The following is a 27,134-nucleotide window of genomic DNA, read 5'->3' as shown; positions in this document are numbered from 1 at the left end:
CTGAAGCGGTATCAGCAGTCAGCTGACAGTAGCATAGACCACACAGATACTTTTGCTTCTGCAGCAATGTATCCACGTGCTCGAGTGTCATACCAAATTTTCTTTTTGCCTTAGCATCCTGACACTTGTAGCCAGCCATGCGCTAAGCTGGAAATTGGAATGCTTTAGCAGCTTTCTTATCCGGAAGAGTTCTCGTTGAGCCTTAATAGCCTTGATGAATGGGACTACGTCGAGATTGTTGTACCAGATTAATAGGTCCTTGATCGAATTCATCTCGTAGTACTCCCACACGAACTTTACTCGTTCGTATTCATTCTTGGTGATGCTTGTTCCTCGGAGTTTGCTATCAAAAGCTGACTTAGGTGGGATGGTAGTCTGGGTTAGTACATTGAACGCGGTGATGTACTCATAAGACAAAGTATCTTACCAAGACCACAGACACATCTAATTTTGTCATCACATTTGCAGCCACCGAGATATGTTGTAAGATACTTGTCGTAGCTGGTACATAATTAGTGATATCAAGCATTTCGTGTCCGATGTTGCAATGCGCATGTAGCAGGGGTTCTTGATGACAAATTTAATGTTGTCGGTACCAATTAGGGCACAAATCCTTCTCATCAAAGCTAATATCAAATCGACCAGAATTAAAGCCGGATACTGGGACCTGGTCAAGTTGCTGTTTCAGTTTCCCATAATCAGACCTTTGCTTACCAAAACCAAGACTGAGGTAAAAATCAAAGAAGCTGGCATACTTCCCCTCTTTAATTCAGCTCTCCACATCAGACATCTTGTACTTTTTATTAGAATTAGCGCCTGGGACTTCCACACCTGTCTGACCATGAGCATTGATGATTTTTTGTAGAAGCGACATATATTTATTGACATTGTACTGCTGAATCCTAATTGATACATCACCAATAATATTGAACATTTCCGTAAGTAGCATCTTTGGATCGTCATTTGCAAAGCAACGCGCCCCATCGGTTGAACTATCAGCTACTGATACCGACACAGGAATGTGTTCGTCTATGAAGACAGCATTCTCCCCGTGTTGAGTCGCGGTAGACTTAAGAATGGCTTCAAAGTCATGAACGATGAAGTGATCGATGTACTGATCAGTATTCTTGACTGAATACTTCGTGAGCAGTGATCATATTACGTTTTGAGCTGGTTTGTAGATAGTTTGCTCAGCTGGGAAGCTTTCGATTTTCACGAGCTCATACTGATTCTTATTGTGATTTCTTACTATTTCAGCGCTGACGAAAACCATTTCACACTTAGGACATTGATACTTAGCCTGAAGCATATCAATGTTCTTGATGTAAAGGGCATGATTGTCGAACGATAAAATATCCATAGCTTCCTACCCCTTGTCCGATCTACGAGTGCATTCTACATTCCCGGACGCTACATTCATGCTATATACGTTAATACCGAGTTAGAAGCAGTCCTCAACCTCATCGAGCTGTAGTAGGTCAAAAGGCTCGAAGCTTCTAAATAGACTCAATGTATCCTTCACCCCCTTGAATGAGCAGTAGCGCTTGAATGCCTCCTTCACCTGAGCCTGAATTCTGCGGGAGTCCTTCTTAGGGCTCTGGAATGTATGCCAGGCGATAAAGTGGACGACGCACTTGTTATTGGTCTTATGGAAGTTGATTACGTGGTTTTTTCGCGGATAATCTTCGGAATAACAGCGTCGCTATCTCCACGAGCATGGTCGCGATGGTAGACGAAAATCTTGGATGCAGTGGTCGCCTTGAGCTTATATCCAAAGCTGGGTTAGTTCAGCTTGTCAGTCGACTCCATAGACCGTATTTACGAAAGCACCTTCTTTTGAATATCAGCCTTGCTGTTGATAGCGACAGGCTTATTGAAACATAAGTGCTAACGAGATTCAAATAGAAATAGCGATGATCATCAGGATCGGTCTTGCTTACAAGGTCGTACCAAAGAGCAACATTTACCTTAAAAGCACTTGCCGGGCTTGAAAGAATGTTCTCGAGCTTATCGTAGAAATCAGTAGCCTCGATGCCCTCATATAGGTGTGACTCCATGTAATTACCATTGTAAAAACAATACTTAGGATCAGCCTTGAAGTCAGGCGACAAGTGCTTCCCAAGGGTTTCAGTCGAAACATTGTACTGTTTAGCTACCAACCTCTGGTTGGTTTGGCGCGAAACGTTGCTTACATAAACCATCTTATCCGTTCTACCACGCACCTTAACACGGTAGCTACTACCCCATTTGATAGCTTGGGGTAGTAGCTACCGTGTTAAGGTGCGTGGTAGAACGGATAAGATGGTTTATGTGCTCGTATGCAGACATGTTGCCAATATATGCTTGGCAATATTCTTCTTCGTAGATATGACTTTGTAATATTTTGATCTTGTATCAGGATCAACTTTATATCTTAGCCATTTACATAATATTCTGAGATTAATTAATTTCAATATTTGGCTTATGCCTTGTTGGAGGTTTTAAGCCATTCATTTGTAGTGCGTCACTCATTGACTATATTGGGTTTCACTTTTAATCAAAAGGATCCAACAAATATTCTCTGAACTGCCTTTTGCTGTTCTCTACGTAGAGACTTTGAACTGAAACGGCTTAATTTAATCAGAATCTCGTTCTCGAGCTTAGCTGCTTATGAATGCATCGACCGCATCGTTTATGAGCACGTCCAGCGCGGGATTGCGTACGCGTAGTTCCTTTTCTACACTATCCACCGAAAATCAGTCCACCTTCTTTCTCGATATGGCTGTCAGAGCAACTCTTGTCAATAATTTGCTCTCTGCTTATAAGATTATTCGTTTCCTTACGCTGTCGCAAGAGCTGAAATTGCCGCAATCAGCCCTATACCGAGCAAACCGCGAATTGATAAATCTGGATTGATTTGCTCCAAATTGATTCTTCTTGGGCCCGCTTATTGATTCAATGTATGCGTGTGAGCTTTGATCCCCTCCTGACAGATAGGTGAAAAACGAGTCACTTTTCTTGAGTATCAATGAAAAATTGTCTTCGTCCACGTTCATCAGGTACTCAAGCTATTGATATTGATAACTCCAGTTTAATGATGCTCAAACCGAGCGGTAACCTGTTCAGTGATGGAAATTTTGCAAAACCCAACGACAGTGCAATTTCTGGTGTCGATGCCATGCTGTTTTCAATCCGCTTAAACCAACAACTAATGGTATATTGCATGCCTTTCACTTCTTCTCGTCTGTGTATTCCTTTCGACCACTTGGAGAGCCCTTATCGGTCTTCCTTAAGCCTGTTAAGGGGTTTGCTGTACAAAACGATCGTTATGCTCAATAATTTAGCCAGAGCACTATTGGCAAGCAAACAACTAAACTGAATGCTGCTACACCTATCAGCCTGTGTCAATACTAGCTAAGAAGGCGATGATTTGACATATAAAACCGCCAAAATTGCTTCAGATATGTAAAATATTGTTTACCACTTCCTCATTAATTCGCTGTTTTTGTGGCAAATTTTGCAAACTGCTTCTTGCTATTTGTATGAGTACAAGAAATAAGCAATATATTGAATCGAATTCTAGCGACGAAGCTTCATAGAATGAGACTACAGTGGATCAAAATAATACAGTACAACTTTTTTTCCAAATCGGGACTATGTTGCGAAAATGTTGTAGGATATTGTGATGAATAGATATGGTAATATTATAAATATTCTTAGTATGAATCTCTTTTATTACAATAAAACAATAGAATCGATATTGATACCACTCAAAGACAATGTTTTTAATCCAGATTGACACTTCTGTAATTTTATACGAAGATTTTGTGCATTCCAGAATATTTCTATGATCACATAACATTTGACTGGCAGCGAGCAATTCAAGTCATTCTGACTACAAGCAAAAAAGTCGAATGGGCATGAACTCGACGAATGTCGAGGCTCCAGCGGGCGTCGTCAAGTACCGTCTAGTGGAGGCTGAGGAGGTGAGTGATAAGCCGCACGGTACATCTACCTCACGCGCTGTCAAACCCAAGCGCAAAGGAAAACTAAATTGGTCGCAATTTCCGATGGAGGGCGAGGACAATGTAGTGGCACCTGAAGGTCACAAAGTGCAAGAGAATACATTGGTGACTTCTCAATCAAATGATCGAACACGTGGATGGCAACAAAAGGGCCGTCGTGGATATCGTAGCAATGGGCGCTTCAGCGGACGGCGTCACTATGGAGGTAACAATGGAAGCTACGTCAATGGCGTGTATGTACCAACGCCCGATGTCCAAGTGACAGCTCAATGGGCTAAGAGTCAAATGTACGTAATTTACATATAGATTGTACTTAAATTGAGAAATTGTGGCTCATGAACACTTGTTTATCGACAGTGAATTTTATTTCACGTCGGACAATTTAGTCCGCGATATCTTTTTACGTCAGCACATGGATGTAGATGGATACGTTCCACTTGCATTTGTGGGTAGTTTTCAGGCAGTCTACTCTGTCCACCAGGACTACGAGTCTCTTCTTGAAGCTATGAAGCACTCTGACACAATCGAGCTGGACGAGAAAAATGAAAAAATTCGTCTTCGTACGGATTGGCAAAAGTGGGTGTGGCCAAATGCCAAGGGAGGATACGGTGTGCCGCGATATATCAAGCAAACGGAAAGTGATTCACCTGGTGATAAAAGGATGGCCTAGGTACGTTATGTAGTCGGGGTTGGAAGAGATAAAGAGGAACAGCTCAGCATTGCAACATCGAGCTATGGTTGAGGAAACGGCGTCGGTGTCAATGATAAAACGTGTGAAACACGCAAGACAAGGTCCAGTAATTTTTGATTATTTGCATGATATGGGCATCGGTAGCGAGGAGAACAGAAAGAGTAGACTAACAAACAATGATCGTATAGAGTACTAAACTGCACAGATACGTTATTAAGACATTTGTCTTTGTGGCTGAGATGTTTTGATTAACATGGTAGTTTAAAATTGGAATCATTTCGAACAGAACGTGCGTAGACGTTTTTTTACGATTGAAAAAAGGATGTGCTTGGACCAAATCGAAATGTAAAGTTCCCGTGCAAAATTATTGTGAATCCCGTTGTGTGATTTGCCTAATTTTGTGAGGAGTTGTGCGTGATCCTTGTAGCAAATTTAAGAAATTCAAAATGCTCTAACATTTTTGCTAGATTCTAGATATCAAATTATACAGAATTTAAAAATCTGCTAGTTATACCCAATCGTATAATTCCAGGTAATTAGTTAAGTCCACAGACATTAACACTCCAGCATGTCCAAGCTCAACCCGAACGCGGGCGAATGGGTTCCCACGTACGTCGCACTCCTATTGTTTCGATGACACTCCCACCCTGAAAAAAACGCTTGTCGCATGCAATAGTTTTTCAGCAACTGTAGCTTCTCCGAGCAATTCTTTGTCTCCAGTGAAAACACATGCCCCTACTAGCCAAGATCAGACACCAGTCCAAAACGAGACAGAGTTGCTGGCAAAGTCAGGCGTTAATATGTCAGTTTATCGAAAAACAACGCTGGAACGTACGATTGAATTCGGACGCGGAATTTCGTCGAATAATAACGAAGAGTCAATTTCTTACGTATGAGAGATGAAGATATTCCGATTGGAGCGTTTTTAAACTGACGGTGCTTTGTTTGCAGGAAGGATATTCACCACTGCACAATCGATATATTTACTCGAGAGATTATTTGCTCAAGGTAATTAATACAATGAAAGTTGGTAACACATTATTGAAGTGATGTGCTGTGATGTAGTTTCAGCCACTAGGAGATCGAGTGCTTAAATTCATTCCGGATGTCGTGAAAAATTTCACGCCGCCAAAAGTAAGAATTGCGTGGAAAGATGAATGATATGTAGTTATATTAAGTCTTTGTGTTCGCAGAAAGTTGGCAACAAAGTGAAAGGTACACTGGTTTACACAAAATCAGATCTTCTTCAGGTTCGTGCCGATTAGACCTCATTTGTGAGCTAATTGTTATGACTTACTGCTCTATTAAGTTCCAACCGCTGTACGAAATGATGCCCGAAAATTTTACGTGGGCGGACACAATTGGTGCTGATGCTGTCATGGGAGAGAATAAGGGTCGAAAAGGCAAAAAGGATAAGTTTCGTCAGAGAGCGGGTGTCATGCCCTCTTTAGTCTGTTATTTTAATCCGACAGAGTATGCAACGGCCATGAATATGGGACTCTATACGGGCCCTCCAGCTGATGAACAAGTCAACGGGTTGGACGGCAATAGCAAGTTATCAGTATCTGAACCAGTAAATCCGGTCGAAGAAGCGATTATTGCCAAGCGCCGTATTTCCACGTACGTTCTCTGATGAATTTTGATTATGGTCCAAATCTAGTTTATTGCAATACTGATTAATGCTTTGATACAGATTATTGGATGATGTGCAGTCAACGACTGTGTCACTTCTTCTGGAAGCATTTATGGGTATTACGATCAGTTGCATTCACACATTGCAAGAAATTGTAGGATTTCTGTTTGACCGTGCAATTGCTCATCCTGATTTAAGGTGAGAGCTGTAGCAAATGAACACAGATATATTTAATTACCTTTTTGTGTATTTCTAGCGATTCATATGCTAAATTATGCACTGGCATGTCAGAGCGAATGCCAGAGTTCAAAGATGGCGCAAAAACGATCAATTTTCGACGAATTCTTCTGACTAAATGCTACGAATCGCTTATTGAAGAACCTAGCAGTCCGTCTACAAATTTTTATAATGCACAAAAGATTGGAAGCGGTGGCGAGACGCAACACTCGTGGCGACGAAAATGCATGTTGCAAAATGTTGGGCTGATTGGCGAGTTATTTCGACGGCAACTGCTCACGGAGAACATCATGCATGTCTCTGTAGCCATGATGCTTGATGATGAAGCGAATCCACAAGCTGAGATCATAGAGGCAGCTTGTGGACTTTTAAATTTGGTGCGTTGTTGGAATAATTTATTTTTTTTGTAGCTGTTTAATTTGTTTGATGTAAATAAGGTTGGAGATTTGCTTGACGGATCTAGTCCAGCTTCACGAAGAACGATGGATGAATATTTTGCAGTTCTCACTCGAATTTACGAGAATTGTCAGCTTCCAGACAGCGTGAAGAAGATGATTAATGATGTATGTGATGCGCTAGCTGGTTCATTGGTTTATTTATCTCACATAACTTGTTATCTTCGTGAATTGTATATATTAGCTCAAGACTGTTCGAGCTAGTGGTTGGATAAAAAATCGCCAGGAACATACGTCTGTGTCGAGTCCACCAGTTGCTAAAGATTCAGAAAAGACCGAAAGCAACACATTGTCATGTAATGGACATTGATAGAATCTGACTATTCGGTAAGAATACTTGAGTTCGATATGCGAATCGGACAGCGTAACGTAACAAAATCGTACCCCTCATATTTAACAAATAAATAAATATGTGTTATAATTGACGTCTCTGAACGTTCAATAGTTGAAAGTATCCATCCGTGTTATCACCTGGGCGTCGAAATCTGAACTGTATTTGGCTTGTTGCAACGGCATCCCCTGATTGTGTGTATTTCTCCGTTTCTTCGCGCAGAATGAAGCCATTAGGATCATCACACCACGGTACAATTTCAAGAAATCGACACCACCGACGCAATAGTGGACGATCGCGCAGTAAAAAGGCATCGGTATTGCCCGCAACTAGCGTAATTCCGAGACCAGTTGCGATCTTCATATATTCTTGAGCTTCAAGTAACAAGGCCAAAGTATGGTATACAATGCCCATATGACTGGATGACAAAACATTAGTAAACCAACGCATAGACTTGTGCCATTTAATCGTCTAAAGTAAGTCACCTCGGATCCGTGAAGTAATTCTCAAAGCCATTAACCAGTAAGACCGACGTGTCGTTATCTACTACATGAAGAGAGCACAAAAAATGCTGCAGCTCTACACTACTACGAAGATACCTATCAAAGTATCATATGTTAGGATTTCCAGAGGGTAATTAGTAGTAGTGTACACAATATTACTTGATGTGGATGCAGCTCCAAATGCTGTTGTCTTCTCCGGTTTGCACTGGCAAATGACATTTCGAACACGCAGTGATAGGTACAATATCGGATGCCACTGGGTTTTGAGATGCTCCTGCCGATCCGCATATGATGAGCACGACGTTCTTGCCGGCTTTGGCCTGCGTAAAGCCGAACTGCAGAAGCAACGACGTCTGGCACGCATCCTGAGGTCCATGTAGATACAATATTCCTTTATCTGCAATTCTACCGTCTTTTTCTTGGCTATGATATGTGTTGTCTGCTGCACTGGAGCCCATGCAAGCTATCGCGCCATTTCCATGCGTGAAAAACTCTTCTAGATGCGGCATTTTTTCTTAACGCGCGTCAGAATGATGGTCAGATCAAATTTTCAAATATTTGGCTGAAAAGATAAGATTTACATTTCATTCATGTTGACATTCCGACGAAATTGACCTGAAGACTTGCGCAAAATATGATCACAATTGACACAGGTTGATGAGAATATTTTAAATTACGTGGCAGAAGCGACTGGAATACGCGTCTGGTTGAACTGACGCACATGCTTTGTACGCTTGGTGCTAGTATTTAAGGCAAATAAGCTAGTGATTAATTGGGTATGCAAGGTTCGAATGTCTCATTTGTGCAATCATCAAAGAAGATGACAACTGTCAGTGTAGTGACCAATGTATTCGGCGTTCTTGCAGGTGGTGTCACTTTGGAGGACAGTGCTTAAAAGTAAAGCGGAGACAATGGTGTGAGAGATGGTACATAGATGATAGATGATAAGATGCATATGATTATGCCTCTTCATGAGGCATTATTTGAAAGGATAATGGAGCGAAGTAATCAGCACAACATCCCTTCGTTATGCTTGCTGGCTGGTCTCTTAACGCTTATTCAGACAACAGAGCACAAATCAACCACAAATTTTCTGCAGAACAAGTTCTTCTCGTTAGTGTGTAAGCTTATGGAAGTCCGACTATGGAAGCATAGAGTGGCGTGCTTTAAAGCTGAATTAGTCAGGAGTCGTATGACGTAGACCAGTATGCAGTACTTGAAGAAATCTCTTCAGCTATGAATGGATTGACACCTTCATGTTGCACTTGTGAGACGATGAGCTGCTGATTTTGTCGGGTTTGCAGTTTAAGATCTGGATAGTTACTATCATTACAACGGTGTGTCGTGAATAAGGCCTAATTATGGCCATTTGAAAGCAGTATGCCATCTAAGTGGTGATACTAACTACTGAAGTGTCAGTTGATGCTCATCAAACTTCTTGGGAAAGTCTGAGCCATCTGCATTAATACCGATTGTTTGAAAGTCTACTCTTATATACTATTCAGCTGAGGGGTGAAAATACCTGGGCGCGGATGGATGGAAAACTTACCACAGCGACTGTGCTTGAGCCTGATATATAGTTAAGTGATACTAAATTGCGATCGAAGAGTGGACACTGGAGTTGTTTGTTTCGATAAGGTTGACGTGTGCCAACCAATAAATTGGTGTGCAACGGGGATCATGTGTCCTAGTATGAAGGGTGTGGGTCATACACGATGGTGTGATCACGCAATGCTCTGGGTTACTCAAGATAGTGTGACCACGCAATGGTGTGGCGATACCTACAAGAAGTCAGTGCGTGATTGGACTCTTGGAGTAAGTGGATCGCGATCCGGTACATAGAACGAAGGTCACCGACCTTTACCAAGCTTCTTCTAAACGAAAGAGCTACTGCAGCTCCACTGCATGGTGTGTCATGCGATGAGAAGTCATTCGTGGGTTACGACGTGTCATTTTTGAATAGTGGGATGGCACTTTGGACAGCCGTAGACACGCGATAAACTGGAAGTCTTAAAAGAAGCCGTGGATCTAAACTTGTGTAGACAGCATATAGACCTAGCATTGCGATCTTGATGATTTTGTTTACAAATCAACGTGTGGGGCCTAATTACGCCAGGTTGTGGCATAATATACTGGCCGTGTGTCCAAATTCGGTATTGAAAGTCGAGCTAATAGCCGTCTCTATCGCGTCGAAATGTAGAAAGGGTACGGCAAAAAAAATTCGGTAAAGCTGAGAATGTTTGCAGTGGGAAGTTGGAGTTTTGACAACGAAGGTGCTCGCTAGTTTTTCGTGTCAGGATCGGCCAACGAAAAGAAGTTACTTTAGTATTTCTTGACGCGTAGGTATCAGATATCACACTTCTGACAGTAGACTTGTACTGCATGGATTGCTATAAACATTTCATCGGGTGGGATCTTTTGAAATGCCCTAAGCTATACTAGCGTTAAAGTGGGTTGGAGAAATTTTGATTTATTGTACGATGCGGAGAACTTCCGATTAAGCCAGCCAGTTCGCGGTCGGGGAAAACGGGAGGTTGTGTCTTAATATTCTTCAACCCAACTTGGACCCGAGTTTGCTCGCGCTTGTTTTATATCTTGTTGGATGTACTAGATGTAGGACGATGTAACCGGAACGACGGGTTAGATACCCAGCTGTTGATCTCCACTGTCGACAGTATGACTTGTAATGTAGATTAGCTAAAAGTAGTTGAAGCCTCATCGGGTTCGTGTGAAGTAGTCCGTTGTTACCACCGTGCGGAATAATTGAAGATTTTGCAGTCAATGTCTCTAGTGCATTGTGCTACGACTTTCTATGTCGTTTGTAATTAAAATCCATATGCGCGCCTTTTGACGGTGCACATAATCTAGATGGCCGAACGTACAGTTTGAAATATGCAGAGGCGTGATGAAGTAAAATCGTCTGTGTCATAAAGTCTGATGTGATGATGGAGCGAAGTACACATCAGCGCACAATATCGAAGGTTGTTTAAAATGCATAAGTTCCATACTGTTGTACAGTTGATTGTTAAACACGAACAGAGATGGGATAGACAGTCATAGATCAATCGAGAGTCACAAAAGTGAGCTTGTTAAAAAAATTCAAAATAGACCTCTAAATGACTTGATGCCACTCTGCGAGTTTTAAAAGGATTTGAGCAATTTTAGCGTCCATCCATGTATACATGTACAGCTTGATATATTTTCTGTTCTCCACGAAAATTTGTACCAAAGTTTCAATGCGTTGTGTTGTAAACACTTCTTAAGATCCGAACGTACTATCTGTAAATTACTTTATATACGGCAATCAAACTACAATGTATTCACCGTCAGAGTAAAGGTGGTAATCTGAAGCTTTTTGGTTTGGTGCTTTGGCAGCGGCCTACCCAACTTGGTCTTCAAGGGTAGTTCCACAAAGTTGGTCATGAGGATGATCACGTTGTCTTTGAAACTCATCCGTAGTTAGCGCATTTGAATATAAATGGAATGGATTGGCTTTTATACAAGTCCATGTGGGGAAATCCAAGTTGAGCCGTTATACTAAGCATGTCGTTGGGCGAAATGGTCACATGAAGTAATCTTTGTCGTAACTTATATGCTGCGAAGCTCCCATTACACTCCACAAAGTTTTGTATGCGGCTGATCCCCACTGCGTTTAGAAAGTCAGTATTGATTTACTGACTTCAGCAAATGGTGGTAGCCTTCCCAAATATAGCGTAAATATTGTACTAAAACAACATGACTTGAACAATTTTTCCAGTGTGTGGCGCCATGGGAATGTACAGTCTCACCCATATGCGTATAGTAGTTTTTCAACATTAAAAAACAATTCCATTACCCATCCTTCATACCTGCGTATAGAATTTTTAAGCCAGTACCAAAGGAGCCTAATTTTCTTGTTGAGACTTGAATTGCCGGAGCAAACTAACAGAGAACTAACTGCATTCAATTCTCCGGTCGGGTAGTTTCATTTCTTAAATTTTTTGAGGTGACAATTTGAGTAGCGGCCTTGCCAGATATAGTCAGTTTTCCTCTACCATTTGAAACACATGTACAACCGAAAATTTTGCAAATTTACCCACAGCAGCGGAGTCACTATTCGTATCATTTTCGACATTTTGAATGCTGACGTTGACAGTTTTCAAATAAGTTGGTGTATCAGACGTCGCACTGGCTGCGCACCAAAGCAACTGTAAGGTAATAATTTGTGAGAGAACCACTTTTCTCGCATGGTCTGTTCACGATACTTTCTTATGGTGCAACTTGTTCGTAGTTCAGTAACCACGTTGCTTGAGTGTCGTGGTCGCGCCTTGAAGTGCTCCTGATTGCACCGAATATTCCGCCGGCGGAAATTTTTTGACATTTGTTAAACTGACTTGGTAAAAACGGCATCATGCACGTTTAGTTCATATTTCATCGTAACCCTGATGCTAACCTGTATTTCTGAAGAAATTTCACGAGTTTAGTCGCGGAGTCCGCAACACCCAGTAGACCGTATATACACAAGAAGCAAGGATGGCAATGACCCATTGTCAATTCCGCGAACCAAACATCGAGCATGTGAGTGGTCATAAAAAGCACTAACAGAAATAGTGGGTCGCCTTATCACACCCCAACCGCGATTAAAAATGAGTCTTGGGGTGTTCAACAGCAGTCTCTGAGAAGTCTGGCGATAAACTTGCTTTATATAGAGCTGAAGAATTGGGCTGCATCCAAAATGTTAAAGTACCATATCCAACTCTGGTCATAGCATGTTGTTAAAAGCTTTCGCAAAAGTGATGAGGCGCATGCGTCGGGGTGAGCGTCTTTGCATAGTACTTGTAAAGTTGGGATCGATTGCAATAGTGAAATTAATCTGCTGAGTACAAATCCACTTATCGGCGACAATACAGTCTCCAGCCAACGCGCAAGAATTTTGGAATACAGTTTATCGTCATGGTTTTGCAGAGTCAGCGCACGGTAGTTTTCAGGCTGCACTCTATCATCAATCATAAAAAGCAGCGAAATGTGCGCCCTTCGTTAGATCTAGTCATCGTTTCATGGGTAAACTGATTGTTGTATAAACTCGTAGGTGCGAGCCCAAATACCTGGCGCAGTCGATTGGTTCCTCGTCGGGGCACGGTGCAATCAATTGGTGCATTAAAAGATCGCTAAATATGGATAATTGCCGTGATGGGTGCATCAAGGAGACGTTATTGAACATGTTTTAGCCTTCCCCATATCTAATGCAGCATTCAAACTAAGCGAACGAGTCGACACGAGGCATTCCATCAGTGTTGAAGATCTGAGGGTGTTAATAATCACCCCCAAAATCTACGGTGCCCCGCCTCAATTTCGACTGAGGCAGCAGTCGTCGACCCATCCCACGTGGAATTTTAGTGATGCAATTTTCAAAAAGTGTGTTGTTGCCTGTTCACTACGATGTAAGTCGGATGTATATTTGCTCTTTGCGCTTCATTCTTAACTCGTCTTTCCATTTGCGCTGATGTCGGAAAATGTGATGCTGCTATGTTGCAGCCAATTGATGGCATCGTCGACCGCGGCTACTCTTGTAGGCATTACACACACCTTGTAGTCAAAATTTAATCTACCGTCTTTGGAGATTAATGCAATCGACCCAATTGTGCATCCTGGGTTGCGCCGTCAAATTGTGCCACGAATCGATCAGCTGGCGTCTCTGGCTTGCAGTGAGTCATTTCTGTTGAACTTTGTCTCATGGAACGCGAACAGCTGCAAACCCAAGAGAAGTTGCGGGTAAGAATCGAGCTTGGCTGGGCGTTGCCCATTCGCGTTCAGCGATTCTCCATACAGGTCCAAGTATCTCTGGATGTGAGCTTTTGGCAATCTAAAGAGCATTTCGCCTGATTTTAGGCATCAAAATCGAGGATAAATCGTTTGGATAAACCAATCAAATATGGTGGCGTGCAACTATCGCTGATAAAAAATTATTTCCCGCACCTATTCAAGCTAACTTGAGACGGTTAAGGTTGCTCTAGAAAAAAATGAAGAATGGAAAACTGCCTATAGGGTTGCATTGGTTCGATTAGTTTTTAATATAAATGGCGCAAATACATCAGTAACATGGATTACTGCTAAGATGCGTCTGTTTGCTGTTGAAACATCTTGCTCATTTAACTTCGTCAGTGGCATGATAAAAATCTTTTATTAGAGATAAATCCACTTTCAGAGGAAGTGTGCGTACAATTATCAGTGTACGCCTTTTCTCCTCTTACGGCAGAAGGTCAAAAGGGCATTTATTCAGATATTGAAGTGATCATCTCACCGTCACCCCGTCTTTTTCACCGGAATCGAGATCAACATGCGGTTATAGCGATAAATCAAGACCTTCATCCTATAAGATATCATTACAGTGGCAAGGGATACACGAGCAGGGCTCTGAAGTTTTTACACAGAGAGAGCAAAGCCTGCTGGATCGATGTACTTGCCGTCGTCCCGATTAATGTATTAGTAAGGTGAAGTTCCTTTCCGCCGCACCTTCTAGTACGGCATAAACAATCATATGCTTAATTTTTGCTTCTGTCCTTGCAGAGACACGACTGTTGCGTACCAATTGTAGTTAAAGTCTGAACTCCCGGTCCGCTGGGTCTAGAATTACAGCTCGATCTCCGGTGGCAGCGCCTCTTCCATTCAAACTGGTATCAGAAGTCTCGGACTGTCGGCGAGGGTGAGGCTGTAGATATGGTTGCTTTGCCAGATAAAGCTTGCATAGCCCGTGTTGACCAATGCACGACGTTTCTTCTGAGTAAATAAATATCCACCGAAGTAGCTCGCCGCTCGGTCCAAATAGCCCGGCTTGACAGTCAACATCGTAAAGTATACAGTGCGTCCTGTGGGTTTCACGTAGTCATTAATGTACGCTAGAGTAATCATAATAGGTCTGAAACCTCTTTGAGCAAATTCATACGCTTGAAAGCCGCGAAGGTAGACAAGACACTCTCGCCAAGCCACAGGTTGGGTAATATAAGCAAGGGAGTTTGGAATTGCATCTTGCCTATACTCGGTGGTGAGACGAGCAGCCGAAATCCTCATGACCGAATAGTTCTTTTCGGCCTTTGGCGTTGGGACCGCAGGAAGCTCAGCAAATCGGCGGTCAAGGCTTGTCTTAAATTGAGAGTTCTCAGGCAACGCAGCTTGTCTAGCATTTGAATAGTGATGTTCCGTCTGCCGCGGTTGGCATTGCCGCACATCTGGCTGTTATCGGACGTGTCGGCGTTGCCAAGCTTGTGATGGACGTGACAGTGGTCGTGGTGGGGACGCAATGGATGCTGTTGCCGTTGTCAAGATAATGGTGTGATACTTGACATCGATGTCAAGGGTAGATGCAGCTAGGCTGATCAGAAAGCACACAATATAATGCTGCTTTGGTTGATATGAAAGAACTAGTCCGACGAACACCTAAACAGAAGCCTAGCTCAGGTTAGACCGCGTAAGCGACTGCATTTGAAGTGCACATGCGAAGTCTGAGTGATTCTGAACTCCAAGTCATGAGATTTTCAGTCGTGAGCTACGCAAACACATGGTACACCTAAATACACAACGTGCTGCAGTTGCAGTCATAGCTACACGAGTACACTTGTAAGCCCCTTGGTGGTGCTAACTTTCTTTCATTTGAATGCGTTGTGAACAAAAAAAATATAAGCAAATGCAAAAGTCTTTAGAAGATGCGGTAGTCTGCGGTAGGGCAACACGGGGTGGAAGACACAAGGCGGTGGTAGCAAGAAACGCAAAATTTAAGCTGTCATGAGGTGAGATCGCGAGTCAATCCGTAAGTTTGCGCGACGAACGGGTCCGAGGCGGCCCAGATGCGCAAGACGGCGGACAAACTGCGTTGTACGTAGCCAGTGGGTGTCTTTTTCTTGCATACATGCATAGGAGTAGAAGTATGCGATGGCACGGCTAAGAGCGAGTCACTTTTATTTATCTATGTCGATTATAGCGATCATAACCTTGTCATATGAGAAGTTGCGTCCAGTCACTCGGCTAGTGGCTGACCAATGCGGCCGCCATCGTCACTTATCATTGCCATCGGCTAATTAACATCTATGCGTTGAACAAAGCTTCCGGTTGATAGTTGCCCATTATCTCATTCTCGATGTTTATGGTCATAACTGTCGATCAATCGACTGTCTGTTCGTCCAAGGATTCGTATCATATGTTATTTCCTGAAGTCATGATTAGGTTCTATCACTCATGAGATGAATCTTACGTGTAATTAAGCTCAAATTTGTATTGAACTCCTTCAAAAATCATCCGGAATAGCGACTCATCACCTTGAATCGTTAAGATTTTACTGTGCCCATAAGCTTTAGAATTACATATAGCGATATATTAAATGTGTAGTGCCTCCTTCCAGCAGAAACATACGACAGCCAAAGTTTACAAACTGGTGAGTTAGGTGAACTGTCGCAAATATGTGGTAGAATATGCTCGATCGATTGGCAACGTTCAGTAGTGCTAATCCTCGAATCAAATATAATCGCTATCAGCCACTTTCTATCCTTAGATGCGCATATGTATGAAATAGTCACATAGATTGTGGAGGTAGAATGGATGCTGAATGTTATATTCCTTTACTAATAGTATGTAGAGGAATATCGGAAAGCAGATACCAAGCACTACCATATGAAATTAATTTATGGGTCCCGTTTATTTACTTGTGTCCATTTTGCTGTCTCCTTTCGCGACACGTCCATATTTCGAATACAGTGAGGAAAGGTAAGAAAGAAGGTTTTGTGTGGCAATTAATCGGAAAAGTTCTTTTGGTGTGTAATGAAGCGATTTCTTTCGCTCTGAAACGGTGAAACTAGCATGTACTCAGTCCGTGTGGGTTTGTACTATATGAGTACACATCGTACTACCATATCCGTAGCTATTGACATCATCTCAATCTCGAATGAACGTAATGCTTGTTTATCTTAAGCATGTTCATCTACTGTACACTAAGCTTTCTATTTCTTAACAATGCCATTTGAATGGACTATCGTCAGCAATCCAAGACGCGGTCCCGATCTGAAAGTCTTTGGCGTAAAACGCTAGATGCTGAATTTCGAAAGAATTCAGCACTTGGACATATCGTGGGGACGAAGTAGGTCAAAGCCATTGAATTGTTAACGGCTCTATAGACTATCTTGTTCTTCGCGTCACCGAAAATCGGATGGTGCAAAGGTTATTGCACTGCCTCTATATAACAGTAAAGGCAGCAAGAGAATACTCATTTCTTGTCAACAACCTTATTATGCAGCTCTAGTTGTCGAGTATCCAAGTTAGTGATTACATGTCCCTCGAGCACTTAGACAATAACCTTCAAAATCCCTGAAGAGGCAAAGCTCGTGGCACCAATCTGCACGACTTTGTTGTCTTCTCGTACTCTATGTGCACTTTTTACAAAACCGCAAGTGTTCTACAGAAAGAACACATCTTTAATTGTGCTGAAATGATCACATCAAATAACGGTTAATCTCTTTGATTTATTATGGATGATGCAATGTCCAGCAGCTGTCATTTGAATGTTTATAGACATAATGTCTTCCAGCTCTCCCGCCTCTTTGTACGTACAAAAGGCGTTTCACGAAGGACTACACTGCTTTTGGAGTACAGAAGACGCACACAATCGAATTTCCCGCTCGTTGCGATCGTTAATCTTATTTTATAAAGGGCTCACGACGTCGAAATGAGTGCAGGAATTACCATCGGCATTCTTGCTGGTGTGGTCGTCATAGGTGTCATAGCCTTTATTGCTTATCGAAACATGAACGAAGAGAATTTGAACGATGAAAAACAATTCATGCAAGATTATCCTGCGTCCAAGGTTACGACTTCCGAGCCAACTCGAATGTCTGAAACAAACATGCAGACACCTACTCAGCACAATTACACTACACTAGATAGACCTTCTACTAAGGCCACGCCTGATCCATTAGCAATGTCAATTGCCATGCTGACTATACCCGATAACGTACCACCTCCGTCAGTCGAACCAAAACGTTATAATTTCGACCCAGCACAATCTACAGTTAATGGTGCTGCGCCGTCTACGTCTCCTTTTAATAAGAAGAACTCAGTACGAGCTTCACGTCCAAGCATCAGTAACTATGATGCCCATTCGATGGAGTTTAATGCTGCACCTGGAAGTTTTAACGAATCCTATACAGAATCGTATGCCGGCTCATTTACCGGATCAATGGCCGGATCGTATGCACATTCGTTCTCGGGTACATACAATGGTCAGGGCGTGCTTAATTCTTTCGATAGCAATGTCGATGATTTCGGGCGAGATACAGTTGGTACAACAGTATCGGAAGCTTTGGATCGTCAGAGCCAAGTGCCAGCAGGAGAAGAACAATCGCATTGGATGGACGACATGCGTGGTACAAACGACAGCTACGCGATGCTTGAATCTGGTTCGTTTGATCGGACGTCAGCACTTTCTCGCTTTTCCACGGACTCGGACCTTGCTGGCCGTCCTACGAATTGATTGAAAGGAAGAAACGTATCTATAATATCTGGTTAGGCCAATGTTGAAATTGTGAGCTATAGTTTTGTTACCAGCCGTTATTTGTTCTCTTACGACTATTGTTTCGATCCTTTTAACGTCGAGTTGGACCGCCACGTTTTGGAAGTGGGAACCGAAGAGGTACCGAAAGAACAGCACGTTGGATTTGCTTCTTTGACGACGATCCAGTACTGCCATAGACCGTTGAATCAACTTTAACTTTCTCAACCATGCAGCCAAGTTGTCGGGCATATGCTTGGATCTGAACGGCGGATTTTTTTAAATCATTACCAACTTCAGTAAGATCCAAAGTAAAACCATTTACAGTAAGCGCCACCACTAATAAGTGTAGACTAAGCTTGTCTTTCATGGCCTTGGACTGCAGGTACGTCGGGTACCCATTGTTACCCTCGTTCACTTCGGTAAATAGCTTGAGAAAATGGCGTACAATGACAAGTGGAATCTCTTTCTCCTCACTAAAATTCGCAGCTGACTTGCGAAGTGGGAACCGAGAACTGGCAAAATCAATTAGATACGCCAAGTAGACGATGAGACAGACTTTGTTGATATCGTATGGCACAGGTAAAGACTGTAGTAATCGCGTAGGAAGTGTTGCCATATTGAGCTGCGCGGCGTATTCAGCAACACTTGTAGTCTGAAGCGCTTCAAGAACCTCCTCAGACATAGTCGTCAGTGAGTCCATCACATCACTATCCATAACTACACAATCACGATTATAAAGTTATCTAACCTTCAGTATTGAAAATGCACGTACACTTTGTCAGATCGTACACACGATCTGGCGTCGGAGCGTCAACATCACATGGTGGAAGGAGAACGTTGCGCGTGACAGCAAGAGCTGCTTCTTCTTTGCTGTAAGTTCCATCCAAAGCACGTTCTTCATCAAGCTTAAGTTTTGCAGCAACAATCTTTTTCTGCAATGTTTGAGATACCGATGTTGCTCCACTAACGTTGTCAAGGTTCACAAGGTTCTCTTCACGATTCTTTTGTAGACGTTTGCTTTTTTTGCTACCAAAGACTTCAACTAGTTCACGACGTTGATCCATGAGACTCAAATTCTCTTTACGATCATCGTCAATGTTTTCAGATGTGTTTTTAATGGCTTGCTGCATGACATATATCTGATGTACATTGCTCAGTCGTACAGTTTTGGTCTTTCGGTCGTATACACCAACCGCATAATTAGCAAAGTCATGGGTAGAACCGAGATAGCCAAAGTTGGCACCTTGATACGCTACTTTCTCACTACTTGCGATCACCAGACGCTGTTTCTTTGCGGAATTTTCAAACACTTCAAACGCCAAGTCCTTTCGTACATTAGGAGGTGGAGGACCATTACGAAATGTCGCTGTCATCAAGATATGATATTAATTAAACTCATGTCATAACGTAGCAGCGAAACACTTTACCGACTATGGGAGCTGTAATATCGAAAGACTCCTGATGCTGGAGATGAATTTTTACGCGCTTGCTCATTTCAATATAGAAAATAGCTGGTGTCTACGCAGTAATGTTTCAATTGGCTTAATATTGATATTTGTCTTTATTTCTACTTTTGCATTGGCTAAAACACTGATCATTAGATAATTCCTATGAGTACAGACACCAAGCCGGATGGCGACATGACGTCGTGCCTTAATCTCATGCGCCGCATGCCACCGCGTGAAGTCGAAACAAATACTTACCATCTTACTCGCATTGTTCCTTCACTTGCAGATGATTTGTACCAACGTGTGGATCAACCGCTCCAAGTTGGTGTTGATCCAGCGAACGGTCGAAAATATTTGCTTTGCGACTATAATCGTGATGGAGAGTCGTATCGCTCGCCATGGACAAATCAGTACCATCCTCCACTTTCTGATACTGAAAGTTTTTATCCATCTAAGACACTGCGAGGTCTCGAAATTCAAGCAAACGAGATCTTTGACTCCTATCGTGAATTGTACTACCAAGGTGGCATTTCGTCTGTGTATATGTGGGATTTAGAGCCAGGTTTTGCTGCATGTTTCCTTATAAAGAAAGATGTTGAAGATCAGCGATTTGTACAGAAAGGAGAGTGGAATTCAATCCATGTGATCGAAGTTCAGGAGTGCAGCGACGTGTTGGATAAAGGCGTGAAAAAAGCGACGTATCGCTTGACAACGTCTGTGCTGCTGTTCATGAAAGTCAAGAACTTAGAATTGGGTCATTTGACGCTTGATGGAGCACTAACACGGCAGGCAGAGCGAGTAGTGGAATTTCAAGATCAATTTGCGCATGTGTCGAATATGGGGCGGATGGTGGAGGATATGGAGATTGATATGCGCTCGAGTCTAGATGGACTATATATTTCGAAGACTCGGGAAGTGATCAATGGCATGCGTAAATTACAGCAAGGACCGGCAATGGCAAACCCATTTGTCAATGAATTGACTGGCGCAGTACTAAACCACGGACAGAAGAAACAGCAAGAGTAAAGTTGATGACATAGTGGCTTTCGCTATATTTGTACGTTTGAGATACTTCAAAAATGATGGTATGAATTTTTCCAGATTTTTAAAATACTATTTGCACTCGCTAGCACTTAAATTTAGTATAATACCCGAGTTTGTATCCCTAAATAAGGGATCCACATACTATTGAAAACGAGATGCTTATCATATCATGTCGGGGATGTAAAAACGAGGTAAATTTCAATCTTGCAGTACTGCACGAAAATATTCGTGTATTTGTATCGACACATCGCATATCATCGTCATCTCATGTTAATAAAAAAGAATCCTTATAAAAAACAATAAAGTCATTGATGTTCTCTTGATGTCTATAGTTTCTCTCCTTCCTGTTAAAATTTGTCACGTTCCATCGACCTTCACAGCTGCAACGTGTCAAATTAACCATTTATCAAGACAAACGAACTACAACCTCAATTTTGAATCCATTCTATGTGACATCAGAATTTCACGTGATGTGCTTGCAGCATCTTTCCTTCTTTCTCAGCCATTTTGCAATTTACTCTATCCTTTCATTTCAATCCAAAGTAGAATGTTTCATATTGTAGTGATGCTAGCTTTGATTGCAGTGATCTCTGTCACATTAACGCAAGCTACAAACAACTATCCAATCATTTTGGTCAGTGGATTCACTGGTTGGAGTCGTGACGAGCTACTAGGCTTTAAATATTGGGGAGGCATTCAAGGAGACTTTCAAGAAGACCTTAAAGCTAAAGGGTTTACTGTATACACTTCGGCAATCGGCCCATTTGCCAGCAACTGGGACCGTGCCTGTGAGCTCTACGCAAACATTAAAGGCGGTCAAGTCGACTATGGCCAAAACCATTCGTCTACGCACAACCACCTTCGCTATGGGCGTAACTACACGGGACTCTATCCGCAGTGGGGTACAATCGGCGCAGACGGTTCCATTCGTAAAGTACACCTAATAGGACACAGTTTAGGTGGTCAGACAATCCGAATGCTTGCTCAAATGCTAGAGCACGGCACGGCAGGCGCTCCTATTCCGGAAGATCCATCGTCACATCCATTGTTTGCAGGAGGTAAAAGCTGGGTCCATTCTATCACGACCATTTCTTCACCCAATCAAGGAACCACTTTGGGCGATGGCATCTCCGAAATTGGAAATACTGTCAAAAATCTTCTTGCTGGTATCTTGAATATCGTGGGTATTCTCGGAGACAGTGCAAAGATGGTGTACGACGCCAAGCTGGATCAATGGGGAATAACCACAAAAAGGATTGGCGAATCTATTCCAGCATACCTTGACCGTGTCTTTTCAAGCCCAATCTTCGATCCTGGATTTAAAGATATTTGTCTCTGGAGTGTATCTACGGGTGGTGCCAAGGAGGATGCGACGTGGGTTACCACACTCAGTTCTGTGTACTACTATAGTTATAGCAACGTCGACACATTCGACACGCGTGACTTACACTTCCGCAAGGTTTCGCGGCCGAACCCTTTGACAATGTTGCTTCCGTTAAATCCGCTAGGTACATTTATAGGCGGGCGATATACGACCGACAGACTCGGACTCGCAACAACCTGGCAGCCTAATGACGGAGTCTGTAACACGATATCGATGGGCTCCGACGGTGTAGGACCCGCTGTCACCTTTACAGGTTCATCGGAACTCGGCAAATGGAACAAATTGCGGCTACTTAATCGACTGGACCACATTGCAATCGTTGGGATTACCCTCCATACGCAAGTACTAAATTTATATTCAAGTCATGCAGCTGTATTGTATGCTTTGCCTACAATCTCAAAGTCTCGCCGATTGGCAGACGCTTCAAATGCTGCAGTAAACCTTCAAAACGCCATTTCGGATCTCTCTGTTGCAACCTCGAGCTTACAAACGATTGATGATCTCAAAAACTTATGTCAAGATCCAAAGAACTTGTACGCACAGAGCTACTGCAATAAGACGCTCGAAGTTGCCTCTACACGATAACGAGTGTAGCTTTAACTGGACATCGTCATCAATTTGAGATATTTTAGATCAAATAGAATTAAAATTTGTTTTACTTTTATACTCCCGTCACAGAATACTTACTTGTGGAAGCTTAAAAGGAGACGATGCAAAATCCTTCGCTTCAGCGCACATTTCGGGGTCATAAGCTGGCGGTCACTGATGTGAGCTTCCATCCAAATGTACAGCAAGTAGCTTCAAGTTCATTAGACAGTCTCGTACTAGTATGGAATTTTCGACCACAATTGCGGACATTTCGTTACAAGGGTCATACGGGACCTGTTCATGCTGTCTGTTTTTCACCGACAGGAGACGTTTTAGCTTCAGCTAGTCAAGACCGTACTGTACGCCTCTGGACGCCTACTATAAAAGGTGATTCAATCACGATCAAGGCTCATGCTAGCGCTGTGCGAAGTGTGAGCTTTTCGAGCTCAGGACGCGAGTTATTGACAGCGTCTGATGATATGTCGCTTAAGGTCTGGACACTACCTACTCGACGTTTTCGATGTAGTCTCACTGGCCATAGTAATTGGGTTCGTAGTGCTCAATTTAGTTATGATGCTCGACGAATTGCATCAGGAAGTGATGATAAAACAGTTCGAGTTTGGGATACTGAAACCAAAAGGTGTCTTACAACGTTTTACGAACACGCTGGCATTGTCAATCGTGTAGCTTTTCATCCCAATGATAATGGGTTTACTCTAGCATCATGTAGTTACGATAAGAGTGTCAATTTGTATGATACAAGGGCAGGACGACTCGTGCAACATTACAAAGCACACGAGGCCAATGTCACATGTGTCGCATTCCACCCAACGGGTAATTACTTGGTCTCGACATCGCATGATCACTCGGTAAAATTATGGGATTTAAGAGAAGGTCAAGTCTTGTATACGTTGCAAGGACATGATGGAGCTGTAAATTGTGCAGAGTTCTCACAAAATGCTAAATTGCTAGCATCAGGAGCAGGTGACTCGTGTGTACTGGTTTGGGAGGCCGATCTGGATAAATATTTACACTTTCCAGGCTCAAGAGCCCAAGCCAATCCTGTGAATGAAAAGCACATAATTGGAACTAAGAAAGTTGGTAGTTGTGATAGTGAGGCAATACCAGCACAGTCACCACCACCGACACCGACATCGGTGCCAGTGCCAACCCCACAACTGAAACCACAATATCCGTACGCAGCATCCAAGTATGAAGTGCAGCCGATACGCTCAGAGAGTCGGTCAACAGTGGAGTTGTCGCCTCCTTCAATGTCTGTTGGGACTTTACAATCACCGAGTGAAGTCAAATCGTCGACGAGCTCGAACGGTTTGGACTCGAATCGACAGGATTCCATGAGTAGCACGTTAGATCATATTGTTGGGCAATTGGAGAACATCACACGAACATTGTCAGTGTTGGAGCAGCGGATCATTGTCAATGAGGAGCGAATCAAAGAGATTGCTACAGTACAGAGTCAAATGCTAGAGCAACAGAAATCGAGATCGAGTCTTGAATAAATAGGTAGAGACAAAGTTTTTTGAATCTGACTAAATTTTGATTAGGCCAAAAATATGTATCTGACAAATTTCTAATTACCTAAAAAAATGACGTTATCATATATTTATTCTCTTAGAATACTAAGTGTAAGATAAAATAAAAATTTCCGAGTGTATACTACTTTAAGTATAGTTCTATATACATGTATACATATTTCAATAGTGTATGAATACATCGCAGGCGCATGACCCATGCAAAGCTAGAAAATGACGTCCAACATGAATAAAAATGCCAGACAACCATAAAAATTACACTATATCACAGCTTTTGCTGTAATGGCCTACATTTTTGCAAACACCGCATCTACGAACCTGTTTCTTGGTGGGGGGCTGTCATCCAATTGTTCGTGGATTCAAATTCCACCGGTGAAAGTTGATGAGGCTTGAATGTGGATTGGGTTCCACAGCTTATTTGTTCTGTTTATCTGATGGATTTTTTTATTTTCCCCTATTTATGATATCAGAATCAAATGGTCCAAATACTCAACATGTATCCTTCAAAACAGAGCTAACTTACTTAAAAGGCCTCAATTCGCTTCTTGGAGGGGCAAATGAACCCACTCCTTGCGCGTAAGTGCATTAGAAACGCTCAGTAAGCACATGTCTAGCGTTTGTTCTTACGGATTGAAAAATGATGACCCCGGGGACGGAAGATTAGTTGTGTATAAAAATGCACTGATGAGACTACTTCAAAAACAACTTGGTCATGAGTCTGTAAGAAGACAATCAGTTATCGCAGTGAGGTCGCTACCGTTTTTGATGATGTGTTGGGTGGTATGCATTTAATGCGGAGTGTAGCTTTTGTGCCGCAAGATCCGTTTGCAGTACGAGATAAGAATTACTACAAGCGCGCCAGAGGCGATGGACCTCGGTCGTGCCGAGAAGGAGGTGAAGCTGTCGAGTAGCCCTGTGGTATGAACCTTGCGCGTCCTGGTCGCGCAGTATGTTGGGTCGAGCTTCCGCGCAGGGTCTGTTGACGAGGCGCTAGTGAAGAAGCGTCGAGCTCAGTATTAGATTCTACAGGGGAATGGCCCGCAAGAGCTGGGTTCTATCGTTGCTCATGGACGTCGAGGTCAATGAAATCCGGCTCTTGAGCATTCTGCGAAATATTTGGCTAAAATCTCAGGGCTGTTGGCTGTCAGCAATAACGTTCTGGGTTCTGCGAAGTTATCCTGAAAGATTCAAGAGTGTTGTGCATTTAAGTACGACACGCAACTATTGAGAACAGTAGATAGTGAGCGGGCCACTGTATATGCCATATACGATATTCGTGCGTTTTGCGACGATGACCTCCGCGCAATGTTGATATCATTCAAAATAAGTGCTATTATAGCGTGATTTTTTTATTTATTACTGAAATATGGAGACCATAACAGCGTTAAAAAGTAACTTGTTCCAATTTGCATTGAAGATACGATTTCATCCTAGGTATGGCGCGATTTGAAAGTCATGCGCCACTGATATAGTAGATGTCGAAAACAACGCACTTATCTCTAGTGGAGCTTTGACCTTATCTCTATTAGGATGCAGAATTAGTTTATAGCGCGAGCGTGGAGCTGCTTTAGTTTTGGTGCAGAACACAAGGTTGCGCAAAACAATTGTCAGATATCTTGATATGCTGTTGGGTGCCCAGAGCAAAGCTAAAAAGGTAGAAGTGGTAGTAAGGCTCGGTCTTAAGATGAGACAGTAACCATTATTGCCGTCTCCAGTGTTGTTTCTCCGCTGAGTCAGATACGAGCGACAATACTTTTTGGTCCTCCGAAGTTCCTTTAGTAGGACATTTGGTTATATTCGTAAGCTCCTTTTTTCTGCGCTAGAGCAGGTGGTGACGAGCGACGGTAAGTCGCAAGTAGAAGCCAGACTCTAAATTGGCATGATCCATCCTTGACACGATATGCTGGGTATGCTGAATCAGCACTACCAGAAGACGCGCGCATTTAAGCTCCACGAGTTTGTGGGGGACTTTTGTCATTCGTGAATGAAGAGACGAAAGTAGCCATTGAGCTTGAGTATATCTTTATGCTCCGCGGTCGCAGTATTTCATTGGGCTTGTAAATCGCCCTTTTGTTCTGTTTGCAAAGAAGGTGAAGACGATAAAACACTATGCTTGGTACCGAGAAGAGGGTGAATTTATCAACACCCATCACGGGGTAGTCCATCATTGAAGACACTCGGAGCCCAATGAGTGAGAAATGTAGAATATTTATCCATTTGAATTATTGGAATTCCTGTCATCCTTTGCTCGACAGATGTATAATGTGGTGACGAAATCTCTATCACGCAAATTGACCTCGGATCAGAGAGTGTGTCATGATGTTGATCAAAATATACCCCTAGATATTGTGGCGCAAGACAATGGTTCTCACCAAGGGAGCAGTGTGATGACGTAGACTACCGCTATGTCTTCTATTAAGGCTTTCTGTATCATTGAGCATGCATTCAGTGCGCTAAAGAGCTAAGTTGTTCAACTCAGCTCGCCGATATCATGACGCACTTGAGTGTGTAATGGAAGAGCTGCTGTATTGTTTGCTGTTCAACTAATTATACATGTTGTGTCCGCGGTGTATGGGACTACGTTGCGACCATGTTACATCGGACCGTTTACGGTCGTCGCGAAACTGCAGCGTAATATATTGTGGTGATGAAGACAGTGACTTGTTTGGAAGTTTCACCTCTTCGATCGATACACGACGCAGACTGGGATCCACGGGGCGAAAGAAAAAACGATTCGATTTTTAAATGTA

General features: G+C 42.6%; 10 protein-coding genes across 10 annotated transcripts; 8 read left to right on the top strand and 2 right to left on the bottom strand.

Annotated features, from left to right (window-relative positions):
• Positions 1-2,649: 2,649 nt before the first annotated feature.
• PHALS_13348 (uncharacterized protein) lies at positions 2,650-2,895 on the top strand (the record flags this gene model as incomplete). The annotated part of the gene is made up of 2 exons (XM_024729088.1): positions 2,650-2,763; positions 2,806-2,895. 2 exons carry the CDS (start codon positions 2,650-2,652, stop codon positions 2,893-2,895), a joined length of 204 nt encoding a protein of 67 aa, XP_024579500.1.
• Positions 2,896-3,893: 998 nt separating this feature from the next.
• On the top strand, positions 3,894-4,674 carry PHALS_13347 (RNA-binding protein LARP/SRO9 and related La domain proteins; the record flags this gene model as incomplete). The annotated part of the gene is made up of 2 exons (XM_024729087.1): positions 3,894-4,291; positions 4,362-4,674. The coding sequence occupies 2 exons, from the start codon at positions 3,894-3,896 to the stop codon at positions 4,672-4,674; spliced, it is 711 nt and encodes a 236-aa protein (XP_024579499.1).
• A 589-nt stretch (positions 4,675-5,263) lies between these two features.
• PHALS_13346 (hypothetical protein) lies at positions 5,264-7,330 on the top strand (the record flags this gene model as incomplete). The annotated part of the gene is made up of 10 exons (XM_024729086.1): positions 5,264-5,304; positions 5,372-5,585; positions 5,647-5,703; positions 5,761-5,829; positions 5,889-5,945; positions 6,005-6,315; positions 6,389-6,526; positions 6,585-6,942; positions 7,003-7,128; positions 7,205-7,330. 10 exons carry the CDS (start codon positions 5,264-5,266, stop codon positions 7,328-7,330), a joined length of 1,497 nt encoding a protein of 498 aa, XP_024579498.1.
• A 105-nt stretch (positions 7,331-7,435) lies between these two features.
• On the bottom strand, positions 7,436-8,363 carry PHALS_13345 (uncharacterized protein; the record flags this gene model as incomplete). Its single annotated transcript, XM_024729085.1, has 3 exons — positions 7,436-7,769; positions 7,837-7,950; positions 8,014-8,363. The coding sequence occupies 3 exons, from the start codon at positions 8,361-8,363 to the stop codon at positions 7,436-7,438; spliced, it is 798 nt and encodes a 265-aa protein (XP_024579497.1).
• A 485-nt stretch (positions 8,364-8,848) lies between these two features.
• On the top strand, positions 8,849-9,141 carry PHALS_13344 (uncharacterized protein; the record flags this gene model as incomplete). Its single annotated transcript, XM_024729084.1, has 2 exons — positions 8,849-8,989; positions 9,040-9,141. 2 exons carry the CDS (start codon positions 8,849-8,851, stop codon positions 9,139-9,141), a joined length of 243 nt encoding a protein of 80 aa, XP_024579496.1.
• Positions 9,142-17,542: 8,401 nt separating this feature from the next.
• Positions 17,543-18,346, top strand: PHALS_13343 (uncharacterized protein; the record flags this gene model as incomplete). The annotated part of the gene is made up of 1 exon (XM_024729083.1): positions 17,543-18,346. One exon carries the CDS (start codon positions 17,543-17,545, stop codon positions 18,344-18,346), a length of 804 nt encoding a protein of 267 aa, XP_024579495.1.
• Positions 18,347-18,458: 112 nt separating this feature from the next.
• On the bottom strand, positions 18,459-19,861 carry PHALS_13342 (dna-directed rna polymerase i subunit rpa49; the record flags this gene model as incomplete). Its single annotated transcript, XM_024729082.1, has 3 exons — positions 18,459-19,084; positions 19,140-19,733; positions 19,795-19,861. 3 exons carry the CDS (start codon positions 19,859-19,861, stop codon positions 18,459-18,461), a joined length of 1,287 nt encoding a protein of 428 aa, XP_024579494.1.
• Positions 19,862-19,977: 116 nt separating this feature from the next.
• Positions 19,978-20,841, top strand: PHALS_13341 (f-actin-capping protein subunit beta-like; the record flags this gene model as incomplete). The annotated part of the gene is made up of 1 exon (XM_024729080.1): positions 19,978-20,841. The coding sequence occupies one exon, from the start codon at positions 19,978-19,980 to the stop codon at positions 20,839-20,841; it is 864 nt and encodes a 287-aa protein (XP_024579493.1).
• Positions 20,842-21,406: 565 nt separating this feature from the next.
• Positions 21,407-22,828, top strand: PHALS_13340 (uncharacterized protein; the record flags this gene model as incomplete). Its single annotated transcript, XM_024729079.1, has 1 exon — positions 21,407-22,828. One exon carries the CDS (start codon positions 21,407-21,409, stop codon positions 22,826-22,828), a length of 1,422 nt encoding a protein of 473 aa, XP_024579492.1.
• Positions 22,829-22,953: 125 nt separating this feature from the next.
• Positions 22,954-24,351, top strand: PHALS_13339 (WD40/YVTN repeat-like-containing domain; the record flags this gene model as incomplete). The annotated part of the gene is made up of 1 exon (XM_024729078.1): positions 22,954-24,351. One exon carries the CDS (start codon positions 22,954-22,956, stop codon positions 24,349-24,351), a length of 1,398 nt encoding a protein of 465 aa, XP_024579491.1.
• Between the last annotated feature and the right edge of the window lie 2,783 nt (positions 24,352-27,134).

Source organism: Plasmopara halstedii (genome assembly GCF_900000015.1).
Source record: "Plasmopara halstedii genome assembly, contig: Scaffold_658, whole genome shotgun sequence".
In the NCBI taxonomy this organism is placed as follows: Eukaryota; Oomycota; class Peronosporomycetes; order Peronosporales; family Peronosporaceae; genus Plasmopara; species Plasmopara halstedii.
Note: the sequence above shows the minus strand (reverse complement) of the source record. Positions and strands in the feature narration are given on the sequence as shown.